The sequence below is a fragment of the Petromyzon marinus genome, chromosome 33, assembly GCF_048934315.1.
Source record: "Petromyzon marinus isolate PM22_M1 ecotype Great Lakes invasive population chromosome 33, UKy_Petmar_22M1.pri1.0, whole genome shotgun sequence".
NCBI lineage: Eukaryota > Metazoa > Chordata > Hyperoartia > Petromyzontiformes > Petromyzontidae > Petromyzon > Petromyzon marinus.
Window position 1 is genome coordinate 12,936,390 of NC_133699.1, and position 17,079 is coordinate 12,953,468.

Consider the following 17,079-nt stretch of genomic DNA (forward strand, 5'->3'; position numbering starts at 1 on the left):
TGGAATGCCCTGCACGGCTGGACCTGGAGTCTGACCTAACAGACGAGGATCTCCCAAGCCATCGATATACTGCATTGGGATCCCTCGGACAAAGTAGCAGGTGAGGGCACCTCGAGAACAGGCGCCATGGGTTGTGGTTTTTTGATGTCAATGATATAGAAGGCAATTCCTTCCTGTTAATTAGAATGATCTAGTTTGACCATCCGGACTGTACAAGGTGAAAAAAGCACTTTCCTCACACACACACATATATACTGATGTTGAGTAGGTGGCGTTACACTCCTACTAATCCGCTCAGAAGTGCTCATCCCCAATTCCTCAAAATTGTGAATTTGCACCGAATTAAGAAAAGTAGACTATGTTCATCAAGCAAAACTATGACCAATACGGAACTTTCCGTTTTGGCGTTTTGGAAAGTCTGCTTTCGGCACGGCGCATAGTAGATTTGGGTTCCTGTGAAACACCGAATACATTATTTGGATTTCACAAATTGTGCGATCTCATCGTCGGTCGGTGTACGAGGGGGAAGAAACCGCCATTGAGAAATGCCCTCCACATTCATGCCGAGCAATGGCGGCTCGGGGGAATGACCCTGGAAACGATTTGACGGAACCACTTCAAAATTCGGTGTTCCTTCCACGCGCGGGTGTCACTGCAACAGCAAGATTGCATTCCTGTCGCATGGATATAGTCCTCGGTTGGGCTGAGCAAACGTATAACCAATGAGGTGGTGTGCTTTCTCTGCGCAGTTATTGATGACCGAGCTGGACCCCAGCAGCTCGCTGCAACGGAGCACTTGGTTTTAATTTCTGGTGGCAGCTCTAGATTCGAACAGACTCTCAGCGATGGTCACATTCAGCGATGCAAAGGTAGAATTTAGCTCGCCAGAGCTACCGAGGGCGTTATGAAATTGGCAGCGAATTTGTGATTTCGTACTGGTATATACGTGCCCACACGCACACTTACATTAAAATAAAAGACTCCTCGCCATTTAGCCTTCGAGACCATAGCAATAATTTGTTGGATATGACCTACGAAGGGCGGCGCAGTGCACGAGGCTGAGAGAGCGCAGTCAGCTCCACACCCGGTCACCTTTGTATCCCCAATATCGACATTTACACACAGTATGAGGTCCTCATTTCAGGCCGCGTCAATGTAGCAGAGGCCTCAAAACAGGTTCAGATATGACGTATGTGACCGGTAAACTTAATTAGCGCAGACAAGGGGGCAAACACACACGTCTTGTGAAGAAAGTTAAGGGGCACCCAGGTGCTGAATACTGTTACGGGGGTCTTTGGTTGAACAGCAAGCGTTTAAGGGAAGCCCATCCATGGGTATTCAGCCATACACACCGTACAGACGGCACTAGTTGTCTGTATTGTAAACATGACACTGTTTTACCGTACTGTGATCCAGAGTCCATGGCACGTTTCAGAATCGGTGTCATCCAAGCTGCAGAAACATTCACCTTTTTAAAAGTCTTAATGTGACCAACACAAGTCAATGAGACGTCCCTGCTATTTTTTTTAGAAAATCATGAAATTCACGTTTAATTAGCCATATAAAAACACTAGTACCACCAACGTCACGTCTTAATAGTACTGACAAGTTGCATCTGTTCAGCAACCCGTGAACGATCCAATATGCTCTGGGCCACTTCCCAAACACGGCACTGCCTCTCACATTAGCGTAAATGTTTTTATCAGTGCCGAGTTATATCACGACACATTCGATGCTACCATCTGTAACAGTTGGTTTGGCCATTGCAAGTTGCGCGTGCCGAGTTGACGCGGTGCGTTTTTATTAGGCTTAAACTTTCTTCACTCGGTATAATGTTTTATACCTGCAAAAATGTTGTTTTACAGAAAACTTTAAACTTGCGAGCATGAACATGAAATATTTTTTTTAATCCAAGCATTTGCAAAAAAACCCCTAAAACAAATGTTAGCATTATAAGCTAAATTTCACCAAAAATGGCAATCCAAGCAGTACCGATGTCTATAGATAGCCAATGAAAATGAATGTCCATAATTCCGCAGTTAAAGAAAATGGACAATTCATATTCTTAGCTCTTTCGGTAAAGTCGCGTTGAATGGAAAGAGCTAAGAATATGAATTACTGCAGTCACGAAAGCTTTAAATCAAAATGGACAATTCACTTTCAATTCCCTTTTACTGGCCATCTAAAGAATAGGACCGCTGGTACATTGTCCACACGCCACGCATGCCCTAAAGACTAAGCTGCAGGCAACAAGAAGATACTTTGTGGCTTAAAACTTAAGTTCCAGGAGACCTGAGTTTAAGGGACAATGCATGTGTTACGGTGGGGAGTTACAATTTAAGGCACGGATATTTGGGGACCAAATCTCATGTTTTTGCTGGAAGGTTGTTTCCGTCACAGTAGTAGAATTTTTTTTTCCCAACTCACCGCTATTTTCTGCAGTGCGTCCCAGTTTCCTTCATATTGTGCAATGCTAAAAAACGAAACGTCCCAATTCACCCCAGAGCAGCACCTTTTCAGAAATGGGTCTTGGGACTCGAGTAAAAATCAACGTAAACTAAATAAATAAATCTTATCTGTGGAAATGAGCATGGGGGGTGGGTGCTCAAAGCCACCGGGGTGAGAATTTCCCGTGAAAAATGGTGGGGGGTCCAATCCCTCCGATTGACAATCCACTGCAGACTTCCCACACATCGGTACTCTACTGGGCTGGGGGGGGGGGGGTTTGTAGGCTCAAACTTAACAAACAACGATTGTGAAAACAAGAGCCCTTTAGCGCAATGTTGCCCGGCTGAATTACAAACTATTGCTGGTGTGTTCACCTAATAAAAACCTGTGGGGGTTGGTCTCCTGGGGCTGTTTCAAACCACTCGGTATTCTCATCCAGGCAGTAGTCAAAACACTCCAATCCAAAACATTACGGCCAACAAAAACGTTAAAACCAACCTGGCGTATAACCCCGAATAAAATAAAATTTCATTTAAATAATCCTAACAATAGTTTAACCAAAACTATATCACAAACAAAAGACAAAGCTTACTACAGTATACACACACACACACTGTAAATTATCGTGAACGGCTTTGGGGAAAACTTACAACTTCATTGGATGCGATGACTCTGTGGCCGCTTAAGAGGCACAGGTGTGTACGCGTACAATTCACAGCCATGTGTGCGCGTTTGCTGCATTGTTGGATGCACGAGAGAGAAGCAGCCTCTGAAGGTTGTATTTATACAACCACCAGAAAAAATATAAATAACTCAATTACACATCTAATTTTCTCATCAAAAACAAGTTTGACACATTTTGGGAGGGTCTCCATTCCATGGGCCACCTCGAGGCCACGTGGAAATTCCACAATGAAATGGCAGAGGCCAATCCTTCTCATGAGACAGCCAACATCGACACCCCACAAAGAGGTCCTCATTTTATTTTGATTTAAAGCGTTCGTGACTGCAGGGATTCATATTCTTGGTTCTTTCGGTAAAGTCACGTAGAAGGGAAACAATAAAATAAAAAAATTCTCAAGACGTTTCGACTGCAACACAAGCAATCATCATCAGGTGTGAAAACCACAACAAGAAAATTTGAAAAAAGTGGCGGTTATTTTTAACGTTAGCACCACGGAGAGAGATTTGACAGTTTGTTCAGATGGACGAGTCCATCTATGTTCGGAAAAGAGGAGGGGGGAGACGAAAAATAATGGATGAGGTCTGAAAGCCACCTTAAGCGTGATCAATCAATTAAGACCCGAAATGGTTTATCAAATCCTTCCAACACCTCGGCCGTGGCAGATCACTGTTATAATTCAGTAGGTTCACATGACATTGACTTCTCCAAGACAGAGGTTATTTGCAAGCCATCTGGCTACCATGAGAGATTCGTTCATGAGGCTATCCACATATACAAACACAGAGACAATTTCAACCGAGAAGATGGATTCTGGCTTAGCAATCATTGGAAGGATTTGATCAACCATTTTGGGCCTTAATTGATTGATCACGCTTAAGGTGGCTTTCAGACCGCATCCATTATTTTTCGTCTCCCCCCTCCTCTTTTCCGAACACAGATGGACTCGTCCATCTAAACAAACTATCAAATCTCTCTCCGTGGTGCTAACGTTAAAAATAACCGCCACTTTTTTCAAATTTTCTTGTTGTAGTTTTCACACCTGATGATTGCTTGTGTTGCAGTCGAAACGTCGTGATAATTTTATTGTTTTATATTTTTTTATTTTATTGTTTCCCTTCTACGTGACTTTACCGAAAGAACCAAGTATATAGGTCCTCATTTTATCAGCCCTCGAAAGTTGACGGGCCAAGCGGACCTCCACAGGAGTTACGCACATGCAACCGAGAAAGACGGCGACAAGAGATGAAGATACGTGGGAAAAAATGTAAATAAATTGCAAAAAAATATATACCTGGGCGATTTGGTAACTTTGGATATAAAGCTTTGCGGCTGCTTTTGGTTTTTGGGGAAGGGGGATGGGTGGATTTAACTTATTGACAAAGGGAATTAACTTAGGAGTCAGACAACAGTGAACAAGGGGCAGTGGTGTAGCTTCTGGTAAAGCAGGCAACTGCATTTACCCACACGCTCATACAGAGTGGAGGGTTGGGGGGGGGTGGTTGGGGTGGGTGCCCCCATGGGTTCCGCCCCACAGTTGTACCACGGACTCAATTATGGGGAATCGCTGCAACAAAATAAATCATTACTGGATGTGGCAAGGAGTATGAGCATGCCAGATTTCACCTGCAATTTCTGACTTTGAAAGCACTGGTAAAAAAAACATCTGCAGGTCACTCAAAATCCTAATTGCGATTTTGAAGAGAGCATAATGAGCTGTGTCATTGGATAAACTTTTATCACTGCACTGTCTGGATTACATTTGACACAACATGGTATTGGAGACAAACGCGTGACTCCAAAAAAGTCCTTGGGAGTCTCAAACAATACAGAGAATGGCATTTAAGATAAATATTTGAATGGAAGCCAAGGGAAGCATTTATAAAACTTAATGATTATAAAATATTGGTAATTGCAGTTCAGTTTGCAGGCAGTGAACAGAACAGTTCCTGGCCTTCAGTAGCAAATACGAAAAAAAAGTAAAACATGACGTGTTATTTATTTATTTTACCAGGTAAGGCCCACTGAGCCCTAGAACTCTTATTGAGAAGGGACCTGGCGATTAGAAATGATAACTCAACGAAATGGATTATCATGTGGAAATGTATAGCAGCCAAATTCTCTAAACGCATGTTTCCAAATGTGGAGAGAAAATCCGGAGGACCCAGAGAAAAATCCACGGGACCATGGGGTGAGACACGCGCGGACTCCAAATATACAGGCGTCACAACAGGGCTAGGATCAAACCCACGACCTCCGGCATAACAGGCAAGAGAATTCGCATCTCGCTACCACAGATTGTAATCTAACAATATTTCGTGATGGACCACATGACGCGGAACGTGTCTGTGTGTGTGTGTCCGCGCGGGCGGCAGTGTGACGGGTGTGATTGGCCTGGTGGATGGCAGTGTAGCAGTTAGGCCTGGCGTGACGATTCCCGCCGTATGTACTGCACTGGCAGCTCAGAGGCATTGTATCATGACGAACGACGTCGCTGCTCCCAAAGCAAGGCCCAGCGCCAAGAAGAACATCATCACCGAGCCGGCTGTCTCCGCATTGTGGGCCTCCACTCGCCTGCGCGCGCAAACACACACAAACGTCACCCGTTTAGCCGAGCGCGGGAAGTACTGCTGCCGGTGGGCGTCATTGTCGAGCAGCCGCGAAACAAAGATTAGCACGCACCTCACATAAAATGCAACACAATGGTGTGCTGAGGTAACTAATTGGCACGTTTTGTTAACGTGACAAACCTTACTAATTTGGCCGTGCCGGGTGGTGGCAGGTTTAACGACACATTGATATGTACGTGATCTAACCCAAACAAAAATTAATTATGGATTAGCACGGTTGGCTACGTACGGTGCGAAAGAAGTTCAACATACACTCATACATGCAAAGATGCAGCTTCAAAAACACACACGGAGCTTATCTTGTAACTACACGTGCTGGTAAGGTGTCCCCCGGGGCAATCCGAACCCGGGTTTGAAGCTTTGTGAATGATATTTGTTTGTTGTTTATTGAGTTTCAGGAACACTCCGTAAACACTGCTGTGATGCCACTCCGGTGGCATTACATTAAATGCCCAGCAGTCACACTGCAATGATGTCACTCGGGTGCCACAGAGCACCCTTGAAATGTACTTAAGTCTTTTTCCCCTTGGAAGAAGCTTGAAAATCACTTCAGATCGCCCAGCACACGGTCAAAATAAAGGCTGGCGCATTACAAGATTACAAGATGTGTGTTGTGTGGCCGCTGCCACTCATGCCCGACAACCTTCGTCTTCCTTGCGTCTCTTAGAATTAGGACCAACTCATGCTCAGGATACTCAATTTGGGCCGAGTCAACCGAGGGGAAACACGACACAGATACCGGGTGCCCCTGCAGTTGCGCTTGGCCGGAAATCGAACCGGAGACGCTTAAATCTCGCAGCGCTATGGGCTCGCTTGGTAGTAACAGCGCAATGCTAAACCCCGACGCGGAGGTTACATCGCAAAAGGGCTACCCCCCCTGGCGCGGGCGCAGCGGCAGCAGCAGCACCTACTTGGGGCCATAGCTCATGGCCAGCGAGGCCAGGTATCCGCTGCTCATGCCGAACAGCAGCATGACGAGGAAGAAGGCGACGTCGTGCGCCAGTAGGGCGCTGCCAAAGGGGTGCGGGGTCACGTTGCACAGCAGGAACGCCGGAATGAACACCAGGCGTGCCGCCACCAGCACCGGGAACCAGCAGCTGTGCTCCCCTGGCTACAAAGAAAGACAAAGTTCCCCTCTTATGCACCGTGAAGACTACACGGGCTGCGGAGGGGCAAGTGCTGTTCAGCGAGCGCCTATGAAGGCTGGCGCGACGCACGAGGGACTTGCGTGGGGTCGACACGTGCTTTGCCTATGCCCCAGGGGTCGGCAATCAAAACAAGAGCAGCCATTTTTTTCGAATTCGGTAAAAAAAACCTAAATATTTCAAAAGCCGCAACGCATGTGAATACGAGACGGTCCTTAATACATAACGTCACGAAGCGGTCCTGAATGATCCGCATGGGGCTCCGGAGCAGCAAGTTGCCAAACCCTGCCCAAGGTTATCTGGCCTGCCATGGTAAACTGGACTTTCATGGTCAGGAGTTAGCAAACCAAAATAACAAGAGCCATTTTTTTCGAATTTCAAGGGCCTTAAAAAGCCGCAAGCGGCTCCGGATTCACAAGTTGCCGACCCCTGCCAATGGACTACCCAGTGCCGACGTTTACAGGTGCACCCGGGTGCTCATTCAAGGCCAATTCAACCTACCGCAGGTCCGAGACCCTGTTGATATATTCGCCAGTGATGTTTGGCAGCGGGCTGGGAATGAATGAAACATGTCGCCAGGTTTGGAGCACACTCCGGTCTTATCGACTGCGCGGACAAATTGTGAGTGGCGCAGATAATAGCATTCTCTACTGCACTTACATGCTCTCCGCCTTCATCTAACTCGCAGTAAGCGGCACGGTGAAGTATGGTCAAACATCCCTCATGACCTGTACAGTTTGGGGAAGGACCTCTCATCCAAGGGTTGTACGCGTGCACACGTCTCCAACCGCCGTCCGGTCTGGCCTGTTCGGCGCGTGCGCTCTGCACGGATGTCATTGGGGAATTTTTGGAGGAGGGTGGTGGTGGGTGGCGGATGTTGGATGCGGTGGGAGGCGCTGGGTGGGACAAAACTCACCCACATGACGACGGCTGTGAGGCTGCGGCCCATGAAGTCACTCACACCAAACGTGAGGAAGCAGCACACGGGCAGGAAGAGGCTGTCTGTCGCACGGGTTCGAGGGGGGGCGGGCAAACGCGGTAATTGAAATTACCGACCGGGCAAATCGTACTACACCAAGAGAGTTGTTGTCCATGCTGCTAGTTTTACATGGGCTGCAAAGCCGGGGAAATAAGAGTTAAAACTGTAAAATAATTTTTATTTTACCAGGTAAGATCCACTGAGCTATATAATTATTATTGAGAAGTGATCTGGACACAAATGATAGCGCAACGAAGTGGCTTATCATGTGGTAATTTATAGCAGCCAAATACTCTAAAACGTATGTTTAGGATCGGGATCGAACCCACGACTTCCTGTTGACCAGGCGAGGTGGTTAACATCTCGTCCACCGTGGCTCTGCGATATACGGAAGAAACGTCAAGACCTTATGTGAAATTAGTTTCCCTGTAAATGCGAGCTCGGATTTATTCCGAGTCGTCATGGTGATGCTAAAACCAACATGGCCGATTTTTTGTTACAATGCATGTTACAAGTGTGAAGACGTTTATTCAGAAAACTAGATTAATATTATCTTCATGAAGGCATTTTACAAATATAAAATGTCTGGTATATATTTATATATATGTTTAAACCCATTGGCCAAACAGGCGCCTTTCCTTGTTTAGATCCCATGCAAGAGGGGAGGACGGATTTTGAGGCCTCACAAACCTAGATTTATTACGCAGACGAGGCTAAAAAAGTTAGTAGAATGGCAAGGAAATGTGCAATTGTTTTGTAAATCAACAGCAACAAAGATGCCTGTTGAGCATGGGACACAGCGAAATATTTCTTTAATCACATCACTAAAGCTGTGCACGGGAAAGCTACACCTATAACTTTTTATTAACGAGGAGAGAAACATAATAAGGACAAAAAAAACAGTTGCGAAAGCCGACTAATGCATTAAACGGGAGAGAAACAGGCGCTATTGAATGGGGGGGGGGTTTCTTACTCCACATGTTGTGGGTGCTGAATGTGGCGACGCGCACGGTGAGCGCCGGGAACACGGCGATAGTGAACCAGAACACGCAACACACGCACAGCGCCATCGACCAGATCTGCAAAACACGACAGACGTCGCGCAACGGGTTAGGACTCGGCAAGGCTGTGGAGGTTAAGGGGCTGTTATAGCAAGCAGCCCATTGGTGCCAGCGCAGATAATACTTGAGTGTCGAGCCAGTACCTTCCTAAAGATGATGTAGATGCTGTCGGGCTTAGGACGCTCTTCTCCCTTGTTGTTCAGGTTCAAGAAGGCCTGATTGGGGCCTGCTACTTTACTATCGCCTGTAAAACCGACGGAAATACAGACACACCTACGTGTACATATATAAAACAGAAATAGATTACACGTATGGCCTGCATACTGTTGCCGTTAGCGAGCACGTATGAAGGCCAGTACGGCGCATGCGGGGGAAAGTGTATCCACCACCATGCTCAGCTGCCTTTGTCTCCCCAGTCCAGTGCGAATGCTCACGCATCGGGTACTGATTTTTTAAATGTCTCGATCTAGGGAAGGCCCCTGGACTGGTTCAGATATTCACCAGCGATGTTGGCCATGAGCAGGAATTGAACACAGCTTTTCCAGGATCACCGTGCCCATAAGTGAACCAAAGCAGCATTGCGTATGCATGCACGCATGCACAAAGACCCTCGCCGAGCCGTCTATGCAGCGATTACAAGTTCGATTCTATTCTCATATTTAGGTATTGGCAAAGGAGGTCCCATGATAAAGGCAAAGTTCGATAAGTTAAGTAAATGGTCAAAGTCTTTCCATCAATGGCGCAGTCCCTGAACCATTGATGGAAATTCCAAATTCCCATAGCGGTGGCCAGTCTTCCCGCAGGATGACCACTACAAACCTTGCACATATTGTTACTAATGTTAACAATCACAGAGGGATAAAGACCTGAGCTGACACTCAACAATTACCAAAAACGACTAACTATTACTATTTTTATTTTACCAGGTACGGCCCACTGAGCTATGTAGCTATTTATCAGAAGTGACCTGGCCACAAATTACAGCTTAACCAAGTGGTTTATCCATAATAGAGGTTTTTGGGTTAGACCGCATAAATATGTGTCCTTAAAACCCACCACCACCCGACACAGCCAACTAGTAAGGGTTGTCACGTAAACAGAACGTGCCAATTCGTCACTAGTACAGCACTAGTACAGCACTAGTGTGTAGTGTATAGTGTAGTGTATAGTAGTGTGTAGTGTAGTATACTAGTACAGCACGCCGGTGTGTTGGAGAGCCAAGCCATAACATTTACAATCTGAGTACGACGTTTCGCCAGTAATGACAACTAGCTTCAACAGGCGACAGCCAGATTTGTGGAGAAGTCTTACTGTATCGTTCCTTATATAGAGGCGTAGATGTGGTGAGCACCCTTCTGCGCTCTTGCACAATGTGGGGGGGGGCGGGGTGACTGAGTCTGCGTACATGATGCATGTGCATTATGCGAGCCCTTTGAACTTGTCCATCTGTCTATTGTGTTTATTAAAATAGCCCTACCAACGGTAATCCCTATTGAAGTACGTTGCCCTTTGTAGGCATGCATTTAAATAATGTGTAAAGACAGTACAGAGCAATAGTGGGACAGTATGGTTCCCCGGGACCACGGTTACTAATGGACGTGCTAGTGATGATTGATGAGCCAAACATTGACAGGGTCACATGAGGGGGAGCACGGGATCCAATGGCGGGGGAAGTATAATTAAGGCGGTGAGTGACAGAGCAGGTGCGGCGTGGAGAATTCGAGAATAGGGGCGTGGCCGGACCGGGCCAGGCTTAAGAGCCGGAGCTGGGGGCTGTTGGTGTGGGGAATCGTCGTCGTCATCGCCTTGGAACGGGTCGTCTCCATCGTCTGCGAGTTGTCTTGAGACTAGAAGCTACGTTGTCTCAGCCGTATAACTATTCCAAGTATATATTCACTCGTGGTTACTCGTTATCAGTGGACTTTATTCATAATAAATATACAGAAAGACACAACGGTGTCTCCGAGAGCTACATTACAAATGTATTATTTGATGATTCGCTTCCACGCAGCACTAAGGCGGTAGCTATCCGAACGGTTAAAGTTATTTTGATTTCTTTCAATTTCGATAGATTCTCTAATTAGTCTTGAGAGGCCGAACGAGCGAACGCACATGACGCAAGCACGTGCACACGCACGCGGGTCACCCACCATTAGCGATGTGTTCATTTTTGTTTTCTGTGTCATCCGTGGTGGTGGGGTGGTTGTCTTTGTACAGGTAATACCTGGCGAATTTCTGCATGGGGCGGTGGGGGAGGCACAGCAGCACAGAGGAACATGACGGGCATCGCGAAGACGACGAGCAAAACAAAAGGTACGATCCGAGAGAGACGCCGACTAAGCTTGCACAAAAACACAACACGCCAGAGTGCGTACCACGGAGGAACAGGTGCGGCGAGACCGTGAGACAGAGAGTGAATGCGAAAATAAAACGGGGAGTGTACAGGAAGACGAAACATTTGGTCGAGGGAGAAATGGATGACTTGTAGAAAGAGGGAGAGAAGGGAGAGGGGAAGGTGTGGGCAAGGATGGCAGGATGTGATTGAGAGAGGAAGAAATGGAGAATATGTAGAGAGAGGAACAAGGAGGGAGGGGATAAAGTAGAAATGGAGGCGACAGAAAAAGTGAAGGCAAGATAAAAAAAAGGTGGAAGATCAGTAAGGGATTGAAATTAAAAGCGAGAGAAGGATGGAAGGAGGAAAGCGGAAGAAGAGGAGATGGTAGAAAGGAAAGGGAGGGAAGAACGGAGAGGAAATTGGAGGGGAAATGAAAAGATGGACACAGAGATAGAGAGGGTAGAAAGGAGAAGTGGATGGAAGGCACAGAGTGAAGCGAGGAGGACACGGTGGTGAGATGGAATAAGCCATGGTGGGTGGTGGGATCGGTGCGGTGGTGAGATGGAATAAGCCATGGTGGGTGGTGGAATCAGTGTGGTGGTGAGATGAAATAAGCCATGGTGGATGGTGGGATCGGTGCGGTGGTGAGATGACATAAGCCATGGTGGGTGGTGGGATCGGTGTGGTGGTGAGCTGCAATGAGCTATGGTGGTTGGTGAGATAGGTGAGGTGGCGAGTGTGTGGGGGGGGGATTGGGGGGGGGGAGGGGCTCACCAGACGAGGCAGGTAGAGGTAGCTAAATATGGCGATGGCCGTTACAACGCACGCTGTCACGAAATACCAGAACGCAGCCGAGCGAGAGTCTGAGCCACCTGTGGGGGAGAGGAGGGAGATGGGCGAGGGGACATCGCTGCATCCGACCGCATGTCTCCCGCGCGTCTCCTGGTGGTGCCGTCACCGTGGAGACCCAAACTGTTGGTGTGGTTGTAACCGTACAATGAATCGTCGCCATTCTGGATCTCAATCCCATTTCTTCTGTCCCCTTTTTCACCAACGAATATTTTTTTGTTGACCAAAACATTTATATTCACTAATGAATCGATGCATTTCATACGACGGCAGGGAATGCTGTTCAAGTTTATTTGTAGTTTAGTTTTGTTTAACCAGGTGAGGACTTGCGTGGTGCGAATGAGCCTCATTTGAAAGTGACCTGGGGTTACGAAGATGACCAAAGCAAAACTAGTGAAATAAAGCACAGCAATGAAGCAAGCCAGTGCAAAAACAACTGTGCCACAAGACACATCGAGAATACTGCGCCAACATAAATCATTGTGAAAATAACAAATTCAATGCAGTGCAAGTCTTCTCGGGCATGTTCTTTTTTACGTTTTGTTGTGTTGGTATGGCACAGGTCCTGTTACACGCTACAGTGCGGCAGTACGGCACAGCACCGTGCGTCAAGTGCAACCGTGCAGTGTCACGAGGTGTTTGGAGGTGCCTTGCCACCGCATGCCCAAGCAGCTTTTGTTCGGCCAGATAGGTGGAGCGAAACGGGCATGGTACGGGCTAGAGGAGAGATTGACTGATGTGGCGTAGAAGGATGTGGAACTGATTGGACTTGCCGATGACTGGTACCAGCGGTGTCAAGATCGGCCTCTGTGGAGGAGGTTCATGAAGAACGCTACTGGGCAGTTGGAGGCAGTCGTCCTATTAACAACAACGGAGGGCAGAGGAGCGAAGACGAGCGCTGGGTGGCTAAAATACAGAAAGTTGGCAAAGTGGTGAACGCAGTCGGTGCATCTGCCAGCCATCTCAGTCAAACCATGGCACGTGGGTCTGTACCGTGAGTTCCTGCCAGCAAGCCTTTGACAATTCATGTGGCCTCAAAGTGCACCTAGCATGGCACAAGCCCCGTGGTGATGTCGTCGCCACTTAGTGGTGAACGGCGATTGTTGCTGTGGAGGTGTGAAGTGGCGAGCGGTAGCGTTGTGGTTCGCGCTCCGCTACGAACCCGGCAACCAGAGTTTGATTTCCGCTAGTGGCCAACACTAGCGATGATCATCTGAACCAGTCCTGGGCCTCCTCAAGGTCGATTCAGCCTCAAATGAGGCGTGGTGGTGTCCACCTACCCCCTCGTGAGCCGTGCCGGCCTTCACAGGTGCTCGCTCACAGCACTTTCCCTAAACAATCCGTTCAGGCTCCACGGGTGATCTTTGTCTTTGTATGATGTGGCGAGGTGCTTACTGAGAATGGAGAAGATCATGGCGAGGGCGGTGAAGATGCCGGACATGCCCTGGCCGCTCATGACGGGGGCCGTGTAGCCAGGGGGGAGCCGTCCCACAAGGCCAAACACGCTGCTCTGGAACACAGCGCCAAACGCTGCACACGCACACGCACGACATCAACAAGTAGTGACGTGTTGTTGTGTTTATAACGTCTTTTACGGTCAGTCCTGCAGATGCATTCCTGAAAAGTCCCAGGTAAAGCGAAAACGCATTATGCTAGGAATTACTCTACAGTATACCCTCGTTATTGACGAACTTGCTATCTGCAAATTGCATCTGGAACTGTACACGACTGCACCAATAGAGAGAACGAGGGAATACCGTATACACATTGCGGCAGTCACCCTATGGCGGGACAAAGAACTGAGCTGTAGGTATGCCGCCACGTGCCGTATCACTCCGCGCGTATACCCAGAATTCCCACACCGCTCAACTTCGCAGCTCAAGAAAGTAGTTCGTCGCCGATGGCTCAGAAACGGTGTCACAACGGCGTGCGTTCCGCGTTGTGCAGTAAGTGTTCCCAAATGGAAGAACCGCGTCACAGCGAAAACGCGTTGCGTGAGGATTTACTTTTCAAGTTATGTATGAATGCATATGGTATGGGGAGCGTAAGTGTAGTGGTTAGCACACTGCACTATGAACCCGGAGATTGATTCCCGCTCACGACTGCGAACAGTGACAAATATATGAACTGGTCCTGGGCCTCCTCCCTCGGTCAACTCGGCCTCAAAGGAGTATCGGGTGCGGCGTGTAAGCATCACCACTGGGGGATTACAAAGGAGGCCGGGCGTGGCGCTGGCCACACCATTTCCTCGTGTGACGTGTTGGCTTTCGTAGGTGCTCGCTAACACAGCACTTGCCCCAACAGTCTACGGGGGGGGGGGGGGGGGATAACTTCACAGAGAGATTTGGCGATAATTGTGTCGTCGAGACCACGAGACCAATTTTAAACGCGACAATTTGATTCGTTTGTCTGTGTCGGGTGCTTGAGAGTCTCAACCACACAAATTTGATCCGATCATTCCATGGGCCATCCCAACCGTCTATCAAGAACAAGAGGGATCTCCGTCTTGTACATACCAGCTTAACGGTGGTGGCTATTATGCACGTGGTCTGTAATGCAGCACTGTCGAGGCAGTGAACGTCAAGGAGGTGCTATACCCTGGCTCGCCAGGAGAAGGCGGTACGGCAAACAGCAGACCATCTGTATGGGATACATCGTTGCCCCCTCGCATGTGTGTGCTTTCTCCGGGCGCCCCGGTTACCTCCCACACATATCAACACCCATTAATTGAATGAAAACATCTTAATATAGAGATGAACGCAGAGCTTGGACAACTGTTGGTGCTGATTCGCCACGTGGCCGCCTTCCCGTTTGTCTGTGCTTCGTCGCGGAAGCAGAGGGCAGTGCAGAACAGTCCATTGTTATATTACACTACACCTCCTTGTCTACGCTACTCAACTTTTACCTACGACCCACACGGCGTGCGGGAGGTCCTTATCCAGGCAGTGGACTGTTACCAGAACTTTCAAAGCCAGACTTTTGTCGGCGGTTCAGAATGTCACGTGGCACGTTAACCTTGAGGCTGATGTTATCAGGAAGAGGATGTTACGAGGGGCGGGGTGCGTGTGCAGGATGGAGGAGGGCCGCTTACCAAGACAGGGGCAATAAATTGGCACCCAGAGGTCATTGACTCAAAGCCAGGCGGTCGTGGTGACGGACTACAACATCGGATGGTGGATGTCAGATGTCAACTGTGCAAGGGATGCAGCATCTCACAGCAGCAGGGAAGCGATGACAAGGTGTGGGAGAGGTATCACCAGGATAGCGTTTGCAGATTGTGCAGCGTTGTGAAATGCAATTTGCACGAACAAAGCGACAGAAAGAATCCCCCGTGATCACGTGCACATGCGACTGTGCGGTTGTGTGGCTGTGGGTAGCTGGGGGCTGTGGGTTTGTGGGGTTGTGTGGCTATGTGATTGTGTGGCTGTGATTGTGTGACTGCGTGACTGTGTGGCTGTAGGGCTCTGGGGCTGTGGGGCTATGTAGCTGTAGGGCTGTGTGGCTGTGAGATGTGTGGCTGTGTGGCTGTGAGGCTGTGTGGCTGTATGGCTGTGTGGCTGTAGGGCTGTGGGATGTGTGGTTGTTCGGCTGTGTGGCTGCTGTGTGACTGTGGGATATGTGGCTGTGGGGCTGTATGGCTGTGTGGCTGCTGTGTGACTGTGTGACTGTGGCGCTGTACGGCTGTGGTGCTGTGGAGCAGTGTGCGAGGGGACCCACAATTGATGAGGAACACGGTGACCATGGTGATGCCAAAAAAGGCGCTGGGCGACAGGGAGCTGGCCCACACGAGGGAGCCCGTGATCACGAACATCATCAGGATGCCACCCAGCCCCCCCACGATGCGCAGCTTGATCGGGATCCTGCACCGCAGGCAAGGGGGAAGAGGGGGGGAAGGAAGAAACACAGCCAATTAGTCACGTAAACAAAACGTGCCAATTAGTTACTACTTCAGCACACCGGTGGGTTGGAGACCTAACCCACACATTTACAATTTGTGTCCAACACGCTGGTGTAGTGGACACAAATTGAGTGGTGGTGTGGTGTAGTCCGGCAAAACAACCCCCTACCTCCTCGTTGGTGCCGGACGGTAATGCTGTGATGAGCAGTGCCATGGGGGAAGGGCCAATTTCGACTGGCCATTCCCCTCATGGCGTTTGTAGTCACCAAAGCAGCCAAAAAGTTGTTCTGGATGGGTGCGAGAGCGGCTGGTAACCCCTCCACCTTCAATTTAATTACCACAAAACCACGTGAAAAATATACAACTAAGTTTGTGTCAGAGGTCCCGAGGAGACGGCCGTCTATGACATCTTCTGGCCAAACCCCATTTGGCGGAGCCAGGAGACTGAATCCAGAAACAACAAAAAGCCACTACGGGTGGCCACGTGGAATGTTCGAACGCTCACTGCGGAGGAGAGGCTGCCAATCCTCTGTCGGGAGCTGGACCGGTACCGGCTGGATCTCTGTGGTATTCAGGATGTCCGGTGGACCGGCTCTGGCTCCTGCCACCATGAGGGGTGGACAATCCTCTACTCGGGGCAGGAGACTGCCAAACAACAGGGAATGACCCTTCTTCTGAACAAAAATTAAGAGTGCATGGAAGCGTGGCGGTGAAGTGTGGGAAGCTATAAGCCCCAGGCTACTTTGGACTCGCCTTCTAATCAACCAGAGGCGAGGAGTGGTGGTTGTGATTATTTATGCCCCCACCGAAGATGAACATCAGTGGAGGGATGCAGGCAAGGCCGATGAGTCAGATGCCTTCTATGACCTCCTTTCACAGGTGCTGGCTAAAGTGGCCCCTCGGGACAGTCATCCTGTTGGGTGACTTTAATGCTCGAGTTGGTCATGATGCTGGCACCTGGTCTGGAGTGATTGGAAGGCATGGGCCAGATCAGCTCAATAACAACAGTAGGAGGCTGTTAGACTTTTGTGCAGCCCATGGGTTTGTAATTA

General features: G+C 48.8%; 1 protein-coding gene across 4 annotated transcripts in view; it reads right to left on the minus strand.

Annotated features, from left to right (window-relative positions):
• Nucleotides 1–1,888: 1,888 nt before the first annotated feature.
• LOC116948495 (equilibrative nucleoside transporter 1-like) overlaps nt 1,889–17,079 on the minus strand; it is a 57,180-nt gene continuing 41,989 nt past the window's right edge. For all 4 annotated transcript variants that reach the window (XM_076071556.1, XM_032965221.2, XM_032965222.2 and 1 more), the window contains exons 5-13: nt 15,847–15,989; nt 13,525–13,659; nt 12,055–12,152; nt 11,096–11,180; nt 9,089–9,189; nt 8,858–8,963; nt 7,822–7,907; nt 6,672–6,871; nt 1,889–5,704 (exon numbers count right to left, since the gene is read on the minus strand). In XM_076071556.1, the coding sequence (XP_075927671.1) occupies nt 5,593–5,704; nt 6,672–6,871; nt 7,822–7,907; nt 8,858–8,963; nt 9,089–9,189; nt 11,096–11,180; nt 12,055–12,152; nt 13,525–13,659; nt 15,847–15,989 (1,066 nt within the window). In that variant the 3' untranslated portion in view covers nt 1,889–5,592. The remainder of the gene's footprint in view (nt 5,705–6,671; nt 6,872–7,821; nt 7,908–8,857; nt 8,964–9,088; nt 9,190–11,095; nt 11,181–12,054; nt 12,153–13,524; nt 13,660–15,846; nt 15,990–17,079) is intronic.